The sequence below is a fragment of the Lissotriton vulgaris genome, chromosome 7 (assembly GCF_964263255.1).
Source record: "Lissotriton vulgaris chromosome 7, aLisVul1.2, whole genome shotgun sequence".
NCBI lineage: Eukaryota > Metazoa > Chordata > Amphibia > Caudata > Salamandridae > Lissotriton > Lissotriton vulgaris.
In genome coordinates this window covers 643,297,416-643,318,278 of record NC_141695.1, presented here as the reverse complement: position 1 = coordinate 643,318,278, position 20,863 = coordinate 643,297,416, and the positions used below count along the sequence as shown (strand labels likewise).

Here is a 20,863-nt window from a genome sequence, read left to right as displayed (position 1 = left end):
TTTTTTTTAATCAAGTTCACCTGAACATCATCATCATCCGACTCTAACACAGAGGTATCATACTCGTGTTGAACATACGTGACTTTTTTCTGTGGTATTTTCTTGTTCTTCCTGTTACACACTCTCGAAAAATGACCTACCAAACCACATTCCAAACACTTGGCAGATCTAGCAGGGCATTTTTCAAATGTAGCTGCATGTGAGTAGCTGCCACATCTATGTCATGCCTGCCGATCCACGGAAGCCGTGGTTGGCAATGACATGGTTGGCGGAATAGCAGACAACAGGAGAGCGCATGCGCAGGTCTAGCGCATGCGCCTTCGCGCTATATAATCTCCCCTTTCCTTAGAGAAGACGCGTTGCGTTCCTTCCGGGTTCCTGCATTGCTTCCGGGTCACGGTGGTGGCGTTTTCGGGCTCCGGCGGATTTCCTCGCGTCTCGGCGTAGGGCTTCGATTCTGGACTCTCTCCTCCTGATCAGCTAAGTGGGAGAGTTACCTATTGTGCATAAAGACTTTCACTCATCCGTGTTAGCTATTTTGATGTTTTTGTACACGGAGAAGTTTGTGGTTTACAAACGTGAGTTGCGGAAGGATTGTCCGCGTTTCAGTTTACCTCGAGGAGGTTTATTTCTTTTGTTTCACGTTACGGATTATAAGAGGCAGAAGTGATTACGAACTTCGCATGGGCAAGACAGGTACTTATCATACTTTAGAGAGATACATATGCATTAGACTCTGTAGTAGAGTTCTCATATTATCCTTAATATTTACAGGGAATTACTACTAAGACACAGGATTTACTTTTATGGAGAACAGAGAGTCAACATTCATAAAGGCACTTGACATCTTAGGTACACACCATTACCAAAAAGTATGCCTATAAGCATTCTGTGGACTCTCCCTTATTGCTAACCCAATCCTCTATGTTATAGGAAAATACATTGTTCATATCCCCCATTACTTACCTTACTGTGAAGTCAACAGAAGGAAGATTGATTACAGGTAGAAGCACTGCAAGTAATCATCAGGTATTATACATCTCTGCGTTCTAGCATAAACACTCACAGATAATATACATTATATACTTAATCACTCTTTCTTTACCAACAGGAGGGGTTCTGAAGAGAGAGCGAGTGTTGACCAGTTCTCTTGCATCTTGGATTTCGGATTCCTGTGTTTCCCCCATCTTTCCTTGTTTTGTTCCCCTGTGTCCCTGACACTGGCATCTACTCTTGTCACCAAGTATATATATCATTGGTGTGGAGTGAACCGGTGTGGGGGAGGTCAGGATTGAGCTTCAATTGCATGGTGTTTCCGAGACAACCTTCTACCAGGCACGACAATCTATAACAAATTACGTTACTACATTTCTTTTGCTCATTACCCTCCAATTTCCTTCTATCACGAAAATCATTTTTTCCTTTCTAATACTTGTTAGTCTTATAATTATTATATGTTGTTTTCTTTTCAACAACCTTCTCAACTATTTGTTCTGGAATTTTGTTATCATGCGATAACATAGCTTTCGCGCAACGATCAGACAATTCTGCCTTTTTAACTAGGACAATTATATCCTTAAGACATTTATCTCCCTCAACGTTTTGTTTTTTGTATACATAACTACTTGATCACGGATTAGATCATCGTGTAGTTGAACAAATTCACATTTCCTTGCTAACTTTTTTAAAGCTGAGACAAATTCCTCCACGGATTCATTTTTCCCTTGCTTCCTGTGGAAAAAAGCATGTCTAGTTACAGCAATACATACTGAGGGAGAAAAATGGTGATCCAAATCTAATAAAGCACTTTTAAAAACATCTAAGTCTCCTTCAGTTCTGTCATGAGTATGCATTTCTTCAAAAATGCGCAAACCCTCCGGACCAAGTGAATATAACAACATCCTCTTCTTCCTCTCAGGAGAAAATGTACAGTTGACATCCTCTAAATTCGCGATGTAATTTAAAAAATAAGCTTTCCAATCCAACCAAGCAACAACAGGTTCTCCAGGGACTGATAAAAATTCCTTCGGTGAATTAATTTGTAAATTCAATGAGCTTTTGTCCCCAGTTGGATTTGCTTGCGAAGCGCTACCATCCAAAGGCATAATTGAAAGTTTTGAGGAAGACAATTAGCTGAAATAAAGTTGTTAGTTATCTGAAACAACCACTTCGTGAATAATGTCTAAGTGAAAACAAAAGTCATTTAACACCACCCTTGTTGGATGTTTGAAACAACAACTTTGTGAACAGTGCCTTCTAGAAACAACAGCTGCATGTATACTTCAAGAAAATGAAAATTGTAAATACCGCTAGTCTTTTGAGAGTTTCGATACCCAAAGTAACGTGGAGAAAACGCTTTTAAATCTTCAGTGTAGTTGCCATGGAAACTGGACTTTACTGTTCAAAAATGGCCGCCGGGTACTCAAAGACGTAATGACACTGCCCTTCACGTGGAGCCGTCACTTGAACGTCGGTACGTCACCTGAATACTCTATGGAAACACAAGAGCGCTGAAGATTAAATGTAAATGTAAATGTATAGGCATTTATATAGCGCACTACTTACCCGTAGGGTCCCAAGGCTCTTCGACCGCTGCGAAACCCTTCCTGGCTTCCCTGAGAGATGGTCCCTTAATGGGTATCTCCAGGGTGAGACCAGGCATCCCCGGCGGTCTGGTGGGGCCGTTAGTGAAGATGAGGCAAGCTAATGCCCAGAGTTGCCGAGTGTGATCGCTGATCAGAGTGGGCACCGAGGCGAGAGAATTATCGAGTCCGCTGACCCTGGTCCAGAAACCTGCCGCGCCGGGAATCGAACCCTGGTCCCGGGCCGTCTTCTGCTCTCGGGTCTGCCGCCTCTAACCAGTGAGCCACACTACTTCACTAAGGCATCATGGTGCTTTGCGCACCGCACAAGGACGTTCTGAAGCCACAAACACTGCTAGAAAAACGTTAAGGAGCAAAGTTTCAAAGGTAAACACTTCATAGAATATGCACCTTTGACATTGAATTTTGCCAAACTTTGTTCCTCTTGGCACAAAACAAATCCAGTGCACGAAGTTCACGGAAGCACTTAAACAAATCCCACTCGAATTCCTTGAAAAAAACACAGTCTGTTAGCGCTTAGTTCACGAATTCTCCCACAAAAATGCAAACGCATTCAGTTTTTTGTTTTTTTGGGTACTTACGAACAAAGTCTTTCAATTTCTCAAAAGCATAAACAAAGAAAGTTCCATCAAATGTGTCCAACAGACGATCGGTTCACATCGAACTCTTGCAGTTTCTTTACAAATGCGGTTTTCTTCAAAAATCACCATCCATGTCGCCAAAAATTGTAGTAACAATCTCAGAAGATTGTGTAAGAAGAGTCTTCAAGTAGAATTTGATTGTAGAAGTACTTAATTAAGCGTGAATATAAATACATGCAGCTGGGGGTAAGGTCGGAATAAGAATGCTGACTATGCCCAGTAACTGATGAAAGATCTACAAACTACGTTCATATGAAAACATTCCACATATCATGTACAAGGTTCTATTTAAAGCTATATGCCATTACTACACTATACAATACCATTAGCAAAGCAAATGGTTTTAACTTAATCAAAGACGAGACCTATTGCATTTTCAATGCTTGTTTTTTTAAGGCAGGGGGAGATTAAGTGATTTGTCTAGAATCACAGAATATTGAGCCGATGCCGATACTCTAACCTGTTCCACAGTTTTAATTAAAGTCGCGGTCCACAGTTTTAATTAAAGTCGTTAGCTCTGATTGTTTGAGCACAGTCTGCCATTTTTCATTAATAGGTATTAAAAAAGTCTTATGGCGATAAAAAAGCTTTCCTGTCTTTTTTTTTAATTTACAGCTATGCTTACGCAATTTCTGAAAGAAACTTGAGAACTTCAAACAGGTCTTGTTTCGAAACAAAATCAAACCGTTCCAAGATGGCTACCAGTTGACCAATATATTGGGCGGGCGCTGTATAGTTTTTTTTACGTGACTGCCTGTCCTCATTCGTTTCTGGTTTTTTTAAAGGCCGCGCCGCGTAAACTACGGATCCCAATATAAACCAAATTAAATGGATACGGAGTCTTAAAATTGACGTAGATCATTTCCGACCAACTGGAATCCACGTTTTCGCGCATGCGTCGTAAAGAGCATAATAATCGTGTTGTTATGTTTTGAAGCAGATATTGGATTTATTTTATTTTTTCCTGGTTGGTGTTAACGGGGCTGCTATTTTCATTTAGTAATATTTCGGGTGGACTCCGTGAAGACGGCACCTGTTCTATATGAAGGTCTGATGGAAAGAGCCAAGGATTTGGTGAGATATATGATGCCTGAGTAGCTAGGTCTGCTACCCTTTTGTTGTTTGTGCTTGACTGGTTCTCCCACAGTTGACAGGACATCTCCTAAAACTGTCCTCATAATGATTATGTTTGAATATGCTCGAAAGATGATGTGCGGAATGTTCAAGTGTTTTGTTATTGCTGGTGTATGAACAGTTCTTGGGTGAGTTAATAATATACGTAAGTCAGCATGTCAAGCTATTTTTTTCAAACCTAGTATTTAGAGTAGAGTCAGTTTATAAGATGTAAGAAAATACTTGAACTATTTTAAATATTATTGTAAATGTATTTCCTTGATGGCTATGTTATTCTATTTGGTATATAGTAGTGACGTCAGATTTCATAGTAATTCAGTATAGTTTTATTGTGCGTGTGTACGCGTGAGAGTGTTTGTTCAGTAATCGCGTTAGTGCAAGTTCTATGTTGGCGTGAGTGTTATGTTCGTGGGAGGAGGGATGTTGAGCCGTGACAACTGCAAGCTGGGCTGCAACGGATCCTTCATCGTGTACTGATTACTTTTTTTGGAGAAAAGCACTGAGAGCAGTGGTTTAAGGGTATCTTGAGATCAAGAGAAGTTTGATCCGCCCCACCAGTGTTTATGGTAGGCAGAGCCAGAAGCCTGACTAAACAGTACTGTGTAAATATTTTGTTGTCTTTTCTCCTATAAGTATCTGCAAATTAAATGATTGATCTAACTACACACTTAGTTGAGAAACCTAGTTGATTTCTTAGGGATACATTGTTTACATTGAAACACGTTTAAATCGCTCGTCAAAGAATGTTCCACTTTTATCAGGGCTATCATACTTGAAAATATACGTGTGAGAAACAATGAACTCACAGATCTCTGCAGTAAGTGCATTAACCTACAGGTCTTTTCTTGTGCTTAGAATCTGTAGTCAGTATGTCTCATATGCATTTCCCATTGAGCTGCCTTTTGGGATTTGGAATTTGTGTTGTGCAGGATACGTAGAAATTTCTGAAGAAGGTGCATTCACTCACCTCGGTTTTCTGAGTGGGCAAACAACAGGGTCGGATTGGGATCACAATTACGCCCGGGCACTCCTTAAAAAAGTGGCCCACATTCTCGGATCGTGCCCTTTCATTAAACACTAATTGATTATTCTCATTGGGCACGTTTATAAAAATGTTTGATCATTTAACATTTTATAGCTTCTAGCGCCAGCAACTTGGGTAGAAACTAGAAGCACTCATTTTTGGCCTGGCGGGCAAGGTGACATATGGTCCAAGGTCAACAACACCTGATCTGAAGGGTAATTTAATATCCTGGCCTATACAAGAATGACAATCACCCATATCCGATATTTTTTCGCCTATTCAGTATGTTTTTAAACCGTAAATGTAAGGCAAATGCACTTTATATTGATTTATAAAGTTGCCCTAATGAGCAGTGACTGATCATTAAATTAACAAAGGCAGAAAAGCTATGTTAAAAAAGAATAAGGTTTTTATTACATATATAGATTTGTCTTTAATTATCATTCTCACCAGCTTTTTAAAACATGAACAATGTCCGGTTCTTTTTTTAAATGTTTTTTGTAGTTTTATATAGTGTGAACTGGTCCCACAGGCATTGGATCTATTTACATGAGCACCAGTTGCGGTAGAGGAGATCAAATTTGTTTTTATTTTTCAGCCTCAGTACATTGTGATTTACCCAGAATCCTAGGATGTTGAGCTAACGTCAGGACACCAACATAGTTCCCGAGTTCCAAAGTTGGCATCTCTGGTCAAGGTAGCCTCACAGCAAGGCCTATGCAAACACACCAGTGCCCTCTCGCTTCCCCCACACCTTACACTCAGTGCAGATGGGCACAGGCTAAGATGCCAACACCTGGCCCCTAGCAAAGCCCTTTAATACTCTCCTCCTCCCCGTCCACCAACGCCTGAGTATGATGTTATTAAACCAAAGGGGTTTCGTCCGTTCTGGGAGCCTGGCAGGACGTCTAATACATTTTTTTCAAACAAAGGGTACCAGGCCACCAATTTCAGTACTGCTAATTAATACTGCAGATTCGAAATAGAACGCAAAAAATCATTGTACTTTACTTTCATATTTGTATTGATTCAATACAAATATGAAAGTAAAGTACAATGATTTTTGCATTGTATTTCGAATCTGCAGTATTAGCAGTACTGAAATTGGTGACCTGGTACCCCTTGTTTGAAAAAATTAGTATGATGTGATGGCACAGTGGGGGAGAGACCAGGGGAAAGACATTGCATTTGGGCCGGGTCAAACCCAAGGGGGTGAGGTGAGAATGACCCTACAGCCAGAGCAACAACTGGCCCCCATGCAGGCCGCTTCCCACTCACCCCCTCCCCAGCCCACTAGAGCCTCAGGGCTATGGCCTGGCAGAGGTAGAAGGAAAAAAAGAACAAAGCTTCTGAACTGGCCTCAGAGGAGGGGGGCAATGGGGACTGAGGTGAAGATGTGCCATCAGCCGTTATCACCTGACACTGAACCCACCAGTGAGACTGCTTTACCCTTCCTGCCCCGTCTGTTTGACATCCCGGCAGGGGAGAAGCTACACTGCTTTGTCTGCGCAGCACGCCAGGGCTGCAGCCTGCCTTACAATACATCAGGCTAGTTGGTGGCTGGTGAAGATAGCAAGGTTCTGTGGGCCGGGGACAGACGGCTTAATAAAACGGCCCACAGGTGACATTTAGGTGCCAGCCCATCTGCCAATCCCGACTGCCTGCCTTCCCAATCGGACTCTGGCTAACAATCTATCAACTGCTAGCTTCACTTGGGTCTCTGCAGTCGTACGGCAGGGGTAGATAAACTTGTTGCTAAGGGATAGAGGAGTATGCAGGTTAGCTAGCTAGTCTCTGGATGGGTCCTCCATCCAGATACAGTATTTGAAGGGGTTACGAGAGCAAGTTTTAGAGTCCATTTAGAGTGCTTCCTTCAACAGCACCACTGGAAGAGGAGGAGACGGTAAGTGAAGATAGAAGATGGTGAATTGAGATGGTCAGATCTCGGGTTTATTAAAATTCATATAGTACTCCTGCCAGACAACTGAGTGAGTTCAAGGTAAAACAAGAAATACAGTAACATTTGGTATATGTCATAATGCAGCTTAAAATGGATTCAAAATATGATAATATATATGCTACATGAATTTCGAGCGGCAGAGTATTTGAGCACCAAGACACCCACGGGTAGATGTTGCGCTTTATAAATGTTTAAAATAAATAAATAAATAAATAAATAAATTAAGTCAGGAGCTGTCTGTTATTAAAAAAAGAGCCTAGGAAAAACAAGCATTGTCAAATCCAATAGGTGTGCCTTTAACATGTTAAAACATGCTACCAATGCAGTTTGCGGGCATTGGCGTACTAAAGCCGTGACTTTTGGCTTTGCAATTGCTTATTTTTGTTTATTTATTGGGTTTAAATCCATGTACGCTCTATAGTGAAGAGTGTAGCTCAGTGGGTTAAGAGACTGATGTAGTTCATGTGGGCTCAGATTTAAACAAGGCCGACCCATCTTTCTTACCTCCTCATGTACCCTCTCTAGAGTTTGATAACATTGGTTATGAGTTGTATAACAATGTAACCTATCTAGGACGTAGAGGGAGGTTGCGTTTTGGGGATCACAACTATGGTATGAGTCCAGCTCTAACAGATATGAGCCCACACAACATACCTCCTTATAAAATGACAGGAGATGGGGAGAAGAATTTCTGAAATGTGACATAGTATTAGATAGGGAAACTGTCCGGGCCTGGGGTCTTCCCAGATGCCAGGTCTGACAAAGCGTTCCGATCTCTTCCTCTGTGAAAGGTTCGTCCAGTTGACTAGAGTCAGTGGGAGATAAACTAGCAAGATATACCGAGTTTCGAAAGAAATGAGATGTGGCCACAAATCGATCGATGGGTGAGGAATGTCACTTCCTATATTATTGAACGAAGGCCTGTGCTATCTCAGAAAGAGAGTATTAAACAAGCATTTGCAATGCAATCGGTCTTGCATTTACGCGTGTTTGAGCTATTGGCATTATAAATGACAATGTTTTTTATTTATGCTTTGGTTTTTAAAACATAAATAAAAGGCATTGTCATTTACAATGCCAATAGCTGAAACTAGCGTAAATGCGAAGCCTGTTGCATTGCAAATGCTTGTTTAGGGATGGTGTCTACTAAAAGTCGGTCTTCTAGACTCAAAGAGTCCGGAAGAACTGTGCCTGGTTTTATATGTGTTCGTAAGGCATGCATAAATTGTGGATAAGGAAACCCCTGGGATGGCGCCAGGTCATATTCTTGTCTCAAGTCCTCGAAGAAGAGGGGCACCCCATTTCTGCACACATCTTCCAGGTGTTGAATGCTTATTGTCTGCCACCCCACCAGGCCTTTCAGATTGGTCACTTCTTTCAGGCTGTTCCCCCAGTTGGACTGCAAGCCCAACTGACTGTTCACCTCCTTCCAGCACTTTATCACTGTTGCAGTGTGTAAATACCAGGCTGGATGTGGCTTTCGGCCATATAGGAGATGTTCACAATTTCCGTTGGTCATCACTTCTCTATCTACTTTGTAATCTGGTTCCTGACTGTCTGTGTAGACCAGTCGTTTATTACACTGCTTTGTGAAGCCTAATAGTAGAGTTTAATATCTGGCACTGCAAAGTCACCCTCATTGACTCCTCTCTGCAATTTATGCAGGGCAATACGTGGTGCACATCCCTGCCAGATAAGGGTTCGAAGTTCCTGGGCTAGTTGTTTGAAATTATTTTCTGGGATTGGATAAGGGGTATTCTGGAGAACATATAGGAGGCGCGGTAAGGTCCCATTAAGGACAGCGGCAAGGTGCGCCGTGTATTGTCAGTTTGGAGTCTGTTTAACTGGGGAAAGACGTTTTGTTGTAGGAATGTCTGGTGGTTACATGTTTTAAAGATTCCAAGGTATCTGAAGTCCTCTTTAACTAACATCGTTGGAAGCCTCGGTGAAGTACTGAGAGGGAGAAAACTATCAATTTGGTCCAGTTTATCGTATACCCGGATTTGCTCCCAGATAGTTAAAGGATATGGAGGATCTTTGCTATGGATAAATAGGGCCTCGAGAGGTATCAAATTATGTCATCGGCGTATATGGAGATTCGCTCTTTCCAACCACCGGGTGAAGTAATACACCAGATCATCGGGTCCCTATCTAGTGTGCCAAGGGCTCCAGTGCCAGTGCAAATAACCAGGGCAACAGAGGACAACCCTGTCTGGTTCCCCTGCGCAGCATGAAGATTCTTGACAATGGCCTGTTGACGCTCAGCCTTAAGAAGTGGGGCCTGGAAGAGCAGTCCCACTCAGGCTCAGAACTTTGGGCCGAAGCCCAGTCTTGATAACACAGGGAACAGGTAGGGCCATTCTATACTATCAAATGCCATGGAGGCATCTAGGGCCATCAGGGCTGTTTGGTGCGGCGAGAGGGCGTCCGTCATGTGCTGGACACCGTATAGCCTTCGTAGGATGTGATGGGTGCTCCTATGCTGCATAAAGCCAGATTGATTTATGTGTATGATGCCAGTAAGGACAGCCATAAACCTGTTTGCTAGAGCCTTAGCCATTAGCTTCGCTTCTACATTCAGGCGTGAGATCAGCCTGTATGAACTGCAACTCTCTGGAGGCTTGCCTGCCTTATGTATTACCACTATCGTCGATGTGCATTGGTCTTCAGGCATAGAGCCTGATTCCCTTGCCTCTTCAAACATATGGAGCATTTGGTGGTTAAGCTCTTGAACAGCTCGACTGGTAGCCCATTTGGGCCCATTGCCTTCCCTGATTTTAGTGATCTGAGGGAGTTGGATAGTTCTTGTTCCGTAAGGTTGGCCTCTAGGGCGTCCCTCACGTCTGTAGTGAGCATTTGGAGTGAGAAGTCTCTTAATAACTCCTCGCATTCTCTTTCGAATCTAGAGCTGACTGGGGTATATGCGCTCTGTGTGAGAAGGATGGTCGGAAAGTAAAGCGAGGAATTCTTATGTGTGGCTGAATGATGGCTTAATTTATTGAAATGTGCCCCCCAAAAAAACCAATTGAACAACAAGGGTTCTGTATATGGGTCCTCTGTTGTCTTCTTCCTCCCTTGGGTTGAAGATGGATTCTCTCCTCTTGGCAGGGCGTCGATGTGGCACAACCCCGGGGATGTAGCGGAAAAAGGAAAGAAAGGCGGTCAATGTCACTGTTTCCTAAAGGAAGACTAACGTGAGGGTAGTTCACAGTCCACACCTACTGCCAACGTGCTCGGGGAGGGATTGAAAACATAATTAGGAACCACGTGAAATTTTTAATAAAGATGGTAAAGAAAGAAGGTTAATCAATGAAATCGATGGGAGTGACTTCTTTTATTTAGGGTCTTCGTTTCCTTGGTAAGGCATAAGTCTGCCAATATTCTGCGAAATACTTGATTATCGCGTGTCTTTGATGCGTAACCAGTAGTTGTGGACGACAGGTTGGGCTAAGTTCTGTGCAGGTAGGTCCTTATTAAGTGCGAAGGGGGGGGGGTGTGGCTGGTGTAAGGTCCGTTATGGATTATGCCTGCGTTAGTGCCCCATGTCACTTAAGTCCCTTGGACTTACCTCCCCCCTTCCTTTATTTACAACGTCCCCTTCCCCGGTTCACGTACAGCTATAGCCGCAGTTCTCCTGAACTGCGGCGGTGTGTGCGCCTTCCTCCGGTGGCGTCCACCAATCTTCAGACCACTCCTCCCCTTCGGGGTCGTCTCTCTCTCTCTGTCCGGTATGGATTCAACGTCTGCGTCTCGTCCTGGCTGGTCATGGCTCTCTGTCTTCTGGACACTGCTCCGCACTCCTTCCTCCGGCGTTTTTTCCTCAAGCACACTCTCTTTCATGTCTTCCGGGTTTTCAAGAGGAGTCTCCGCCTCTGTAGTCCCCCGTGATTGGTTGTCGTCTCGGAGAGGGCATTCCGGTTCCTGTTCATGAGGGGAGGTGAGTGTAGTTAACCCCTTCCAAGCTGCATCTGCTGTAGTGGCAGCAATTCTCGATATTTTAAGAGGCTCGGAACGGGTCAAAGGGGAGGTGTTGTCCTGGTCCTCCTCACATCCCCCTTCCCTAACATTCTTGCCAGCAAGAACAAAGTCAAGAGGATATTGGGATAAATAATCAGCGTTGGCTTGATCTCTACCCTTCCGGTGTTTGGTGTGGGACCGTTAGGGCTGTAATGCAAGTAACCATCTCAGTATCCTGTCATTATGTCCGTTGTGTCGGGATAACCATTCTAACTGGGCATGGTCGGTAAAAAGGGTGAACTCCCTCCCTTCTAGGTAGTACCGAAGGGTGTCAATCGCTCATTTAATGGCGAGTGCCTCCTTCTCAATAACTGCGTAGTTTTTTTCCAGATGAAAGAATTTCCTACTTATATAGAGGATGGGTCTCTCTTGTCCCTGGGAATCGACTTGAGATAATACTGCGCTAAGCCCATGTCGGATGCGTCAGTTTGCAAGATGAAGGGCTGGGAATAGTCAGGGCCCAATAATACTGGATGACATGTCAGGGCTTGCTTGAATTTTTGGAAGGCTTGGAGGAGGTGTAGTGTAGTTCCTATATTCCCGATAGGCTCTGCGCATTGGAATAATATATTCTATAGATTTGACGTAGGACTTAAGTCAATAGGTCTCTATCGAATATACTAAACTTAATTATGTGTGTGCCAGCTAACTCAGAGGTCACTAGAAACTTTCTCGAGTACACAAGAAGGGATTAGTTTCTGACAACCGCATAAACATGACAACTTTGTTTCCCAAGAATAAGAATATATCTCTGAGTCGTGGAAACAATAAATAAGTATTTCACTCATTCAATTGTGCATGCTTCGTTTCTGCAGAGTTGCAGAGAAATAGTGAGACTGGCATTTTCAATAAAAGGGTTTATTGAACAAACTTCTTTCTTATGCAAGAGAGGTGAACTGCTACAATCGTTATGCAGAATGCAAAGTATAATGCGTACAGCGTAAACCGTAATATGAAATAGTACTGAAAAAGCATTGTATGGTTTCTAAGCCATATAAGAATACATACATTAATAACATAGACTAAAATACTCAACTGCTGCTTCTAAAATACTCCTACCCCAATGTCCCTAACCGTAGTCTAGTACGTGGGAAGAAGTAGGTGTTTGTCTTGTAGCATAGGTTTAGTTTTGCCAAGAATCTACCAAAGGTTTCTCTAGGTTCTAATCAGCTCCATACCTTGTTTAGAAGTAAGGAGGTCTGGTGTCTCTGTTTGGGGACTCGATTTTCCAACACCCCGCATGGGGACCCGAAACACTGGAGCTGGATTCTCGGCAGAGAAGGGCAGCTTCCTGATCAGTGTGTCAGCTGGAGAGTCGGATTCCTTCGGCACTTGCTGTAGCGAGCTGCGTCGGGCAAGTAGGTCTTCGAACTGCTCCGAACCACCGTATCTTGCTATGGCAAGTGAAGGTATATTTATACCTTTTAAGGTGTTTAGGAATGCCATAGTTTGACGTAAAGTCAGGCATATGAACATCATAAATGAAAGTAACTGAGTTCTTCGAGAAATCAATATTCAAGCAAGGAGAAGTCCCTAACGGCTTAAGCTGATTTTCCAAGAAATCGTTGTGACGTTTGGTGAACGGATGGAAGTAGCCATGCCTGTATTTGGGTAGCATGGGTTATGCCTAAATAAGGACTGGATTTCCTATGCCTATGTAAGGGCAACGAGAATTGTACCTATATAAGGGCATGAATCGGGAAAATGCAATCTGAACCTAAAACGCCACACAACAGAGGGGAGGGGAGAGTTGTCTCAACTCCTTTTCTGTCAATATGTTCTTTTGTAACAGGTCGGTCAAGGGAGAGGCTATTTGGGAAAAATTGGGATTGAATCGACTAACTCTTTTTTTTGTCCTGGAAAACAGGATGTTGGAAATGGCTGCTACTTTCTCCATTTGTGGTTTCATATACCCTTCCCCCAAAAGGTATCCTAAATACTTCACTGATTGGGCAGCGAGTTTACCCTTAGCAGGGTTTACGGTTAAACCGGCTTCTTAGTGCTTGGATTACTTGTACCAAGTGGGTGAGGTGTTCTTTCCAGGATGAACTATGAAGGACAATGTCCTCTAGGTAAGTGGCTGAAAACTCAGAGCAAGGCTTTAAAACTGTGTTCATTATACGCAGGAACGTGGCAGGGGCCCCATTGAGACCAAAGGGAAGAACGATAAAATGGTATAGTCCACTGTGAGTCGCAAAAGCCTTTTTCTCCCAGTCTCCAGGCCTCAGGGGCACCTGCCAATACCCCTTGCACAAATTAAGGGTGCTGATGTATCGAGCAGTTCCTAGACCCTTCACCAACTCATCGACTCTCTGGAGGGGATATGAATTGAAACAGGAGATCTTATTCACCTCACGAAAGTCAATGCAAAATCTGATGGACCCATCCGGTTTGGGCACTAGAATGATTGGTGAATTTCTCTCACTATTCGTGGGTTCGATGATACCCAGTCTCAACATTTGTTGTACCTCGCTTTCTATGACCTGTCTACGGGACTCAGGAACACGATCAGGGCGTTGTTTCACCTTAGTGCCTAAGAGGTTAATAATTGTTATAAAACAGGGGTTGACCCAATGTAGTCAAAGGACCTGGGTATTCAGCAGTATAGACAACAAATGGTCCTAGACATAATTTTACTAATAAGAATAATCATAACATTCGGTCAATTTAAATGACTCCAAACCCAGACTAAATCTGTTGTCTCAATAGCGTAGAGGATATTAGCCCACAGCCTCAAAGGAATTTAATTACAGTAAGTGCCAAAGAACCAATGAAACCAAGAAGGTCCTCTTGGGACGATTAATTTAATATACCATATAACAATGTTTGAAAATCAATCTAACTATGTACATATATTTACACACATCATAACGCAAATTACAATTTTATAAAAAGAGGAGACGTGCACAGAGAAAGATAAAGTGAGTGCTCAAGTGAATGATCAAGAAGATCAGAAAATAGTGTAGATGATTTATATACAAAGAAATAATGAGCCTGTCCTAGGTAATGCTTGTAAAAAATACTTCTTTTTTACTCGCTAAATGCTATATACAATTCCTTGCTCCTTCAATTGCACCATTGGCAATGGGGTAGCCAGGAAGAGAGGGGGGGGGACAATGGACAGGGATTAGTAGGTACAGGCTCCCAAGGGGGAATGTCGTCGACGTTTCGACCCAACCATGAAGTGGGTGGTTCAAGTCCTCAACAACGGGTCTTCATCAGGACGGAGTGGGAAAGGGGAATGTCTCTCAGAGTGCACGTCAATTAAAAATCATTGGGCACCTGTAATGATAAATAAATAGCGGGGCTAAGTATCACTATACCATATCAAAAAGGGTCAACTAATGGCCTGTGTGAAAAAGCACTCACCCTTCCGTGGTGCCTTGGCAAGACAAGGTGCGTCGATTGATCCGCACCCACAATGTTAAAGTATCCAAAGTTATACTGCAAGAACAAAAAAGAAGAAAGGCGGTAGCCATTAGTGCTACAACGCTGTTCTCTCTTTGTGATAACTCCATACCAGTGAGAGATTAGACAAAGTCCATTTAATAATTGTAATAACTCCATAACAGTGAGAGATTAGGCAAAGTCCATTTAGTAATTGCCAATTGTCTGATAAATCAATATCTCAGTCAATACGTGAGAATCAAACTTATTTGTATATATATCCAAGTACTCGTCTGGGAGGTCTATACTCTATATATGAATTCCTTAAAAACTGTTCTCACAATGTTCTCGCAGTGATCACTTACCCAGTACGTGTGTACACTGCTGTTATTCAAAAAACGTTTTTCAAGCCAAACTGACACTGAATGTCGAGGCGTTAGTTCGCTGGTTTAGTTAAATCTCGAGCAAAACAGACACACAGTGCTGTAGAAGAAATGAGACAAAATACGTCTTCATTAGGGCGGTGCCAGCGAGACTCAAAACAATTACAACTTCGGGTCCTCCATTAAAGCACACGGATGCTCCGTATTACATACCCCGTTTTTCTTGTGGGGGCGAAAGATATTGTTTCTTTCTTCTCACTCTTGCTCCGCTGAGTGGTGCACAGCTTCCCTCACCGATCCGCGTTATGGAATGCGGAAGCTGAATCCAACGCGGCATGCTTGTGTCCGTAACTAAGTAACCAACGCGCCTACGTTGTGGCGTCCCAATGGTAAATGTAAATGTAAATGTATTTGAGCTTATATAGCGCACAGCTACTCACAAAGGGTTTCCCGGCGCTTGCTTAGGGAACCCGTCCTGGTATTCCCCTGTGAGATAACCCCGGCAGGGTATCCACAAGGTGAAAGCCAGGCATCCCGCCACGAGGGGCCGTTGTGGAGATTAAGCAAGCTATTGCCCAGAGTCGCAGAGTGTGAACCCGTGAGTCGAGAAGGCACCGGAGCGAGAATTATCGAGTCCGTGGAATTTTTGAGCCCAAGACCCGCCGAGGCGGGGAATTGAACCCTGGTCCAGGGCCGATCTCAGCTTCCGGGTCTGCCGCCTCTAACCCCTGAGCCACACTTCTCCACTTGCTAAGAGATCGGCCATTGTCGGGATGATTATAAAGAAGCGGTATTACGCCCTAGAAGGATTACGGATTAACCAGTCGAGGCTTCTTTTATTACGTAAATGTCTCCAAAATCAAAAATAATAAAACGTGAGATAATCCTGGAATTACACCTTAATTCAGTACGCCTGTATCTATATGAAAGACGGGATGTCTTCATTGGAGCATATGGCTATTTAGATGAAAGGAAACAATGTGACTCATATACATCAATTAAATCACAAACAAACATTGCAAATATTCAAAAAGTGACATATATGAACAATTATAATAGAATCATAGTGCATATATTGCAAAACATTTACAGCATGCGCAATACACAATAGAAGGATTCACGGGTACAGCCCTGGATTACTGGGCCAGCTAGGTAAGACACAACATTAGCGCAGAGGCTTCAACCATTATAGAGCGTTGCCATCTGTCTTGTTATTTCCTCATATTCATTGAGGCCCTTATTCACAGTATCAAAAGTGTGCATCCACTTACACTCACGCACATTTAAACAGTTTGAAAAATTGCCTCCTCTCACATTGACAGTAACCTTCTCTAATACCCACCATTTCAGACTTTCAGGTGTGTGATCAAAATTCGTAAAGTGTTCAACCAGTGGGGCCCCTTGGACTCTACAGCGGATCCTGCTGCAGTGCTGTAGGATTCTGGTTTTAACTTTCTGGACCGTTTGACCTATATACCAAAAGTCACAGGGGCATGTAATCACATATATAACTCCAGTTGAATTGCAGTTAGTATGTTGTTTCATTACATGCGTGTAGTTGTTGTGAGTGCATGATTGTAATTCCTGTGTTAGTTGACATGCTTTGCACGATCCACATTTATGGTGGCCCAATCTAGGTGGCGTGTTCCATAACGTGGACTGGGCCTCCCTGGGTATTTTGGGTAACAATGATTGGACTACATAGTCCCTCACACTTCTTCCCTTCTTAAAGGCAAACATCGGTGGGGACATGATCCCTATATCGTCCGCCACCAGGTGCCAATGGGTATTTATTATCTTCTTGATTTCAGTGCTCTTTGTATTAAATGTGGTGACACATGTTATCCTTTCATCACTGTTACTGACTTTAGTTTTCGGTTCCAACAGGAATTCTCTGTGGCAAAACCAGGCCTTTTTTCTTGCCTTTTTCAACAGTCGTTGTGGATAGCCTCTCTCCAAAAGGCGCTCCATAAGTGACATGGATTCATTAAAGAAATCCTCCTTATGGGTGCAATTCCGACGCAATCTCAGGAATTGACCATACGGTAAATTGTCCCTGAGATTGCGCGGATGATGGCTATTGTATCGAAGTAGAGTATTCCTCTCACTCGATTTTCTATAGAGGGTAGTGTGTAACAATCCCTCCTCCTCTACTATATTGATATCAAGAAAATAAATTTTCTTTTTGCTGAATTCCAAGGTAAACTGTATATCCTTGGAGCGTAGGTTTAACCATTCGTGGAAATCCATCAAAGTTTTTTCATCGCCTTCCCAAATCATCAGGACATCGTCGATATATCGACGCCATGTCCTGATGTTAGTGAAGTATGGGTTAGTGTCACTGTATATGAATTCCCTTTCATATGCGTCCATAAACAGTATAGCCAGATCCGGCGCAAAACTTGCCCCCATGGCTACTCCGCATGTCTGCACATAGTAATCCCCATCAAAGTAAAAGAAATTCTTTCGCATAGCAATCTCCAGTAAATCTAGAATGAATTGAGTAGGTACCTGACATGGTCTGGGGCGTTCTTCCAAGACCTCTCTAATCACTTCAACGGCTGCTGACTGTGGTATATTAGTGTACAATGATGTAACGTCCATGGTGGCCAGGAAGTTTGAGTCTTGATTGAAAATATAGCCATCCACTAATTGTATCGCTTGCATGGTGTCTCTCACATAGGACATTGTACCCTCAGCTGCTGGTTTTAGGAAAATATCAATGAATTTGCACAAGGGTTCCAAAATAGACCCACAGCCAGACACTATGGGTCTGCCTGGGGGATTGTTTAGCCTCTTATGCACCTTTGGGAGCGTATAAATCGTAGGGAGTCTCGGGTGTGTGCTGTTCAAGAAATTGTATTCTTGTTTGGATAGATAACCTTCCTCAAGTCCTTTGTCCGTGATTGATTTAATATTGGATGCTATCTCTTTTGTTGGGTCAGATTTTAGTTTTTTGTAGTTCCCCACCACTCCTAGTTGTGAAAGGATCTCTGTTTTGTATTCCTCTCTCCCCTGGACAACGATGGCACCACCCTTGTCCGCGGGTTTTATGACAATGTCAGTATTAAGTTTGAGGGAATCAAGTGCCTGACGTTCTTGTTTGCTGATGTTATATTTAATGTACTTTTTTTCTTTAAGTACTAGATTCACGTCCTGCATCACCACCTGTTCAAAGGCTAGGATTTTATGCGATACCATTTGAGACGTTGGGGTGAAAGTTGATGGTGGTCGTAGGCCCGTGCTGGTAAAAGTGGGTTGGGAAGGGACTTTGTTAAAGTAGTGCTTCAATCTGACTTTGCGGAAAAACTGATGCAGCTCTGTTTTCAGACTAATTTGGGTAGCATGGGCTATGCCTAAATAAGGACTGGATTTCTTATGCCTATGTAAGGGCAACGAGAATTGTACCTTTATAAGGGCATGAATCGGGAAAATGCAATCTGAACCTAAAACGCCACACAACAGAGGGGAGGGGAGAGTTGTCTCAACTCCTTTTCTGTCAATATGTTCTTTTGTAACAGGTCGGTCAAGGGAGAGGCTATTTGGGAAAAATTGGGATTGAATCGACTAACTCTTTTTTTTGTCCTGGAAAACAGGATGTTGGAAATGGCTGCTACTTTCTCCATTTGTGGTTTCATATACCCTTCCCCCCAAAAGGTATCCTAAATACTTCACTGATTGGGCAGCGAGTTTACCCTTAGCAGGGTTTACGGTTAAATCGGCTTCTTAGTGCTTGGATGACTTGTACCAAGTGGGTGAGGTGTTCTTTCCAGGATGAACTATGAAGGACAATGTCCTCTAGGTAAGTGGCTGAAAACTCAGAGCAAGGCTTTAAAACTGTGTTCATTATACGCAGGAACGTGGCAGGGGCCCCATTGAGACCAAAGGGAAGAACGATAAAATGGTATAGTCCACTGTGAGTCGCAAAAGCCTTTTTCTCCCAGTCTCCAGGCCTCAGGGGCACCTGCCAATACCCCTTGCACAAATTAAGGGTGCTGATGTATCGAGCAGTTCCTAGACCCTTCACCAACTCATCGACTCTCTGGAGGGGATATGAATTGAAACAGGAGATCTTATTCACCTCACGAAAGTCAATGCAAAATCTGATGGACCCATCCGGTTTGGGCACTAGAATGATTGGTGAATTTCTCTCACTATTCGTGGGTTCGATGATACCCAGTCTCAACATTTGTTGTACCTCGCTTTCTATGACCTGTCTACGGGACTCAGGAACACGATCAGGGCGTTGTTTCACCTTAGTGCCTAAGAGGTTAATAATGGCATGCCCCACCCACGTGGGTTTTTTTCTGGAAGTAAGTAGAACACTTCCCATAGGGGTTATAACTGGGTTTCTAGTTCTCTCTTGCGGATTTCTGGGAGGTCTTTGTCTATACTTTGTATGAATAATGGCTTGCGTCCCTTGGTAAGTCCTAACCACACAGGAACAGCCCCCTCCCATTTTTTTGTTAAAGATATTTTTATTGAAAGTACAAGAAGGAAGAGGAAGGGAAGTAAGGGAAGAATAGAAACACAGTAAATGCGACAAGAGCCCCCGCAGGAGCTCACTATACATGGCATAGGAGTTTAATATTGCTGAAGATTGGAAAACGCGGCCACCCTAGCCAGGATGATTCTCAAAGTCCGCCAGCCAACCATGTTGCCCCCAGCGGGGAGTCCATAGAAAGGCATTGGTTCACAGTGGCGCCAGGCAAAAGCCGCCCAAGCCTGGGGCTCATTCGATCAGTCTAATTTGCGCCTCCTCGTTTCTCGGCCATAAGAAAACAATGCAGCGAGGTGATACACAAAGACCCACCACCCACAGAGATAGACAGAACAAAACACCCTCCTCCCAAACTCCTTTAACCCTCCAGCCCCCCCCCCCCCCCCCCCCCCCCCAAGTGGTGGCAGCCAAGTAACAGGCACACATCCGAATATTCTCTCACACCAGGAACAAATGGAGCGCACGTAAAGTGGGCGGGCAGACCGCAGACGGTAAACCTTGAGAAAGGAAGCGGACTAGCGGACCCCATCTAAAGATGAAGTTTTTAAAATCTCCTCTGAAAACATCCGCCATACGTTCCATACTCAGAAGTTTCCACAACCTAGCATACCAGAGGGAAAGTGCAGGGGCCTCCTTCTTTTTCCAAGCCGCCGCCAAGGTCAGCTTGGCCGCACCCATGCAGAGCCAAAGGATGTGTTTATCCGCTTTGGTCTGATGCTCCAGGAGCGGATCAGGGAGACCCAAGAGAACGAAGCCTATCTAGTCAGGAACCGGGTAACCCAGCACATCCCTGATTTGGGACAGTATCTCCTCCCAGTAGGGGCGAATGACAGGGCAGTCCCACCAAATATGGCGAAAATCCCCCAAGAGACCACAACCTCGCCAACATCTATCCGACGTAGAGGGAAAGATCTTTTTCAACCGGGCTGGGTAAAGATACCAGTCCAACATCATTTTCATGTGTGCCTCCCTAAGGTCAATGGAATGATTAAATATGTGCAGGTCACGTCAGAGGTGAGTCCACTCCTCGTCAGAGATATCCCGACCCAAGTGCTCTTCTCACAAACTCATGTATCTAGGGCGAGGCGAGATAGCCGTGGCCAGCAGAAGGCCATAAAGGAAGGAGATCACCCCTCTCATGGACATGGTGCGGGTGATAAAGGATTCGAAATCTGTGGGAGGCCTTGTCGCTGCATCCCGCACCTCCGGCGAC

General features: G+C 43.6%; 1 protein-coding gene across 2 annotated transcripts in view; it reads left to right on the top strand.

Annotated features, from left to right (window-relative positions):
- The first annotated feature begins 4,133 nt into the window (after window positions 1–4,133).
- The window catches only part of MBTD1 (mbt domain containing 1), a 947,763-nt gene continuing 931,033 nt past the window's right edge, over window positions 4,134–20,863 (top strand). For both annotated transcript variants that reach the window (XM_086930849.1, XM_086930850.1), the window contains exon 1: window positions 4,134–4,318. In XM_086930849.1, coding sequence (XP_086786975.1) covers window positions 4,298–4,318 — 21 coding nt within the window. In that variant the 5' untranslated portion in view covers window positions 4,134–4,297. The remainder of the gene's footprint in view (window positions 4,319–20,863) is intronic.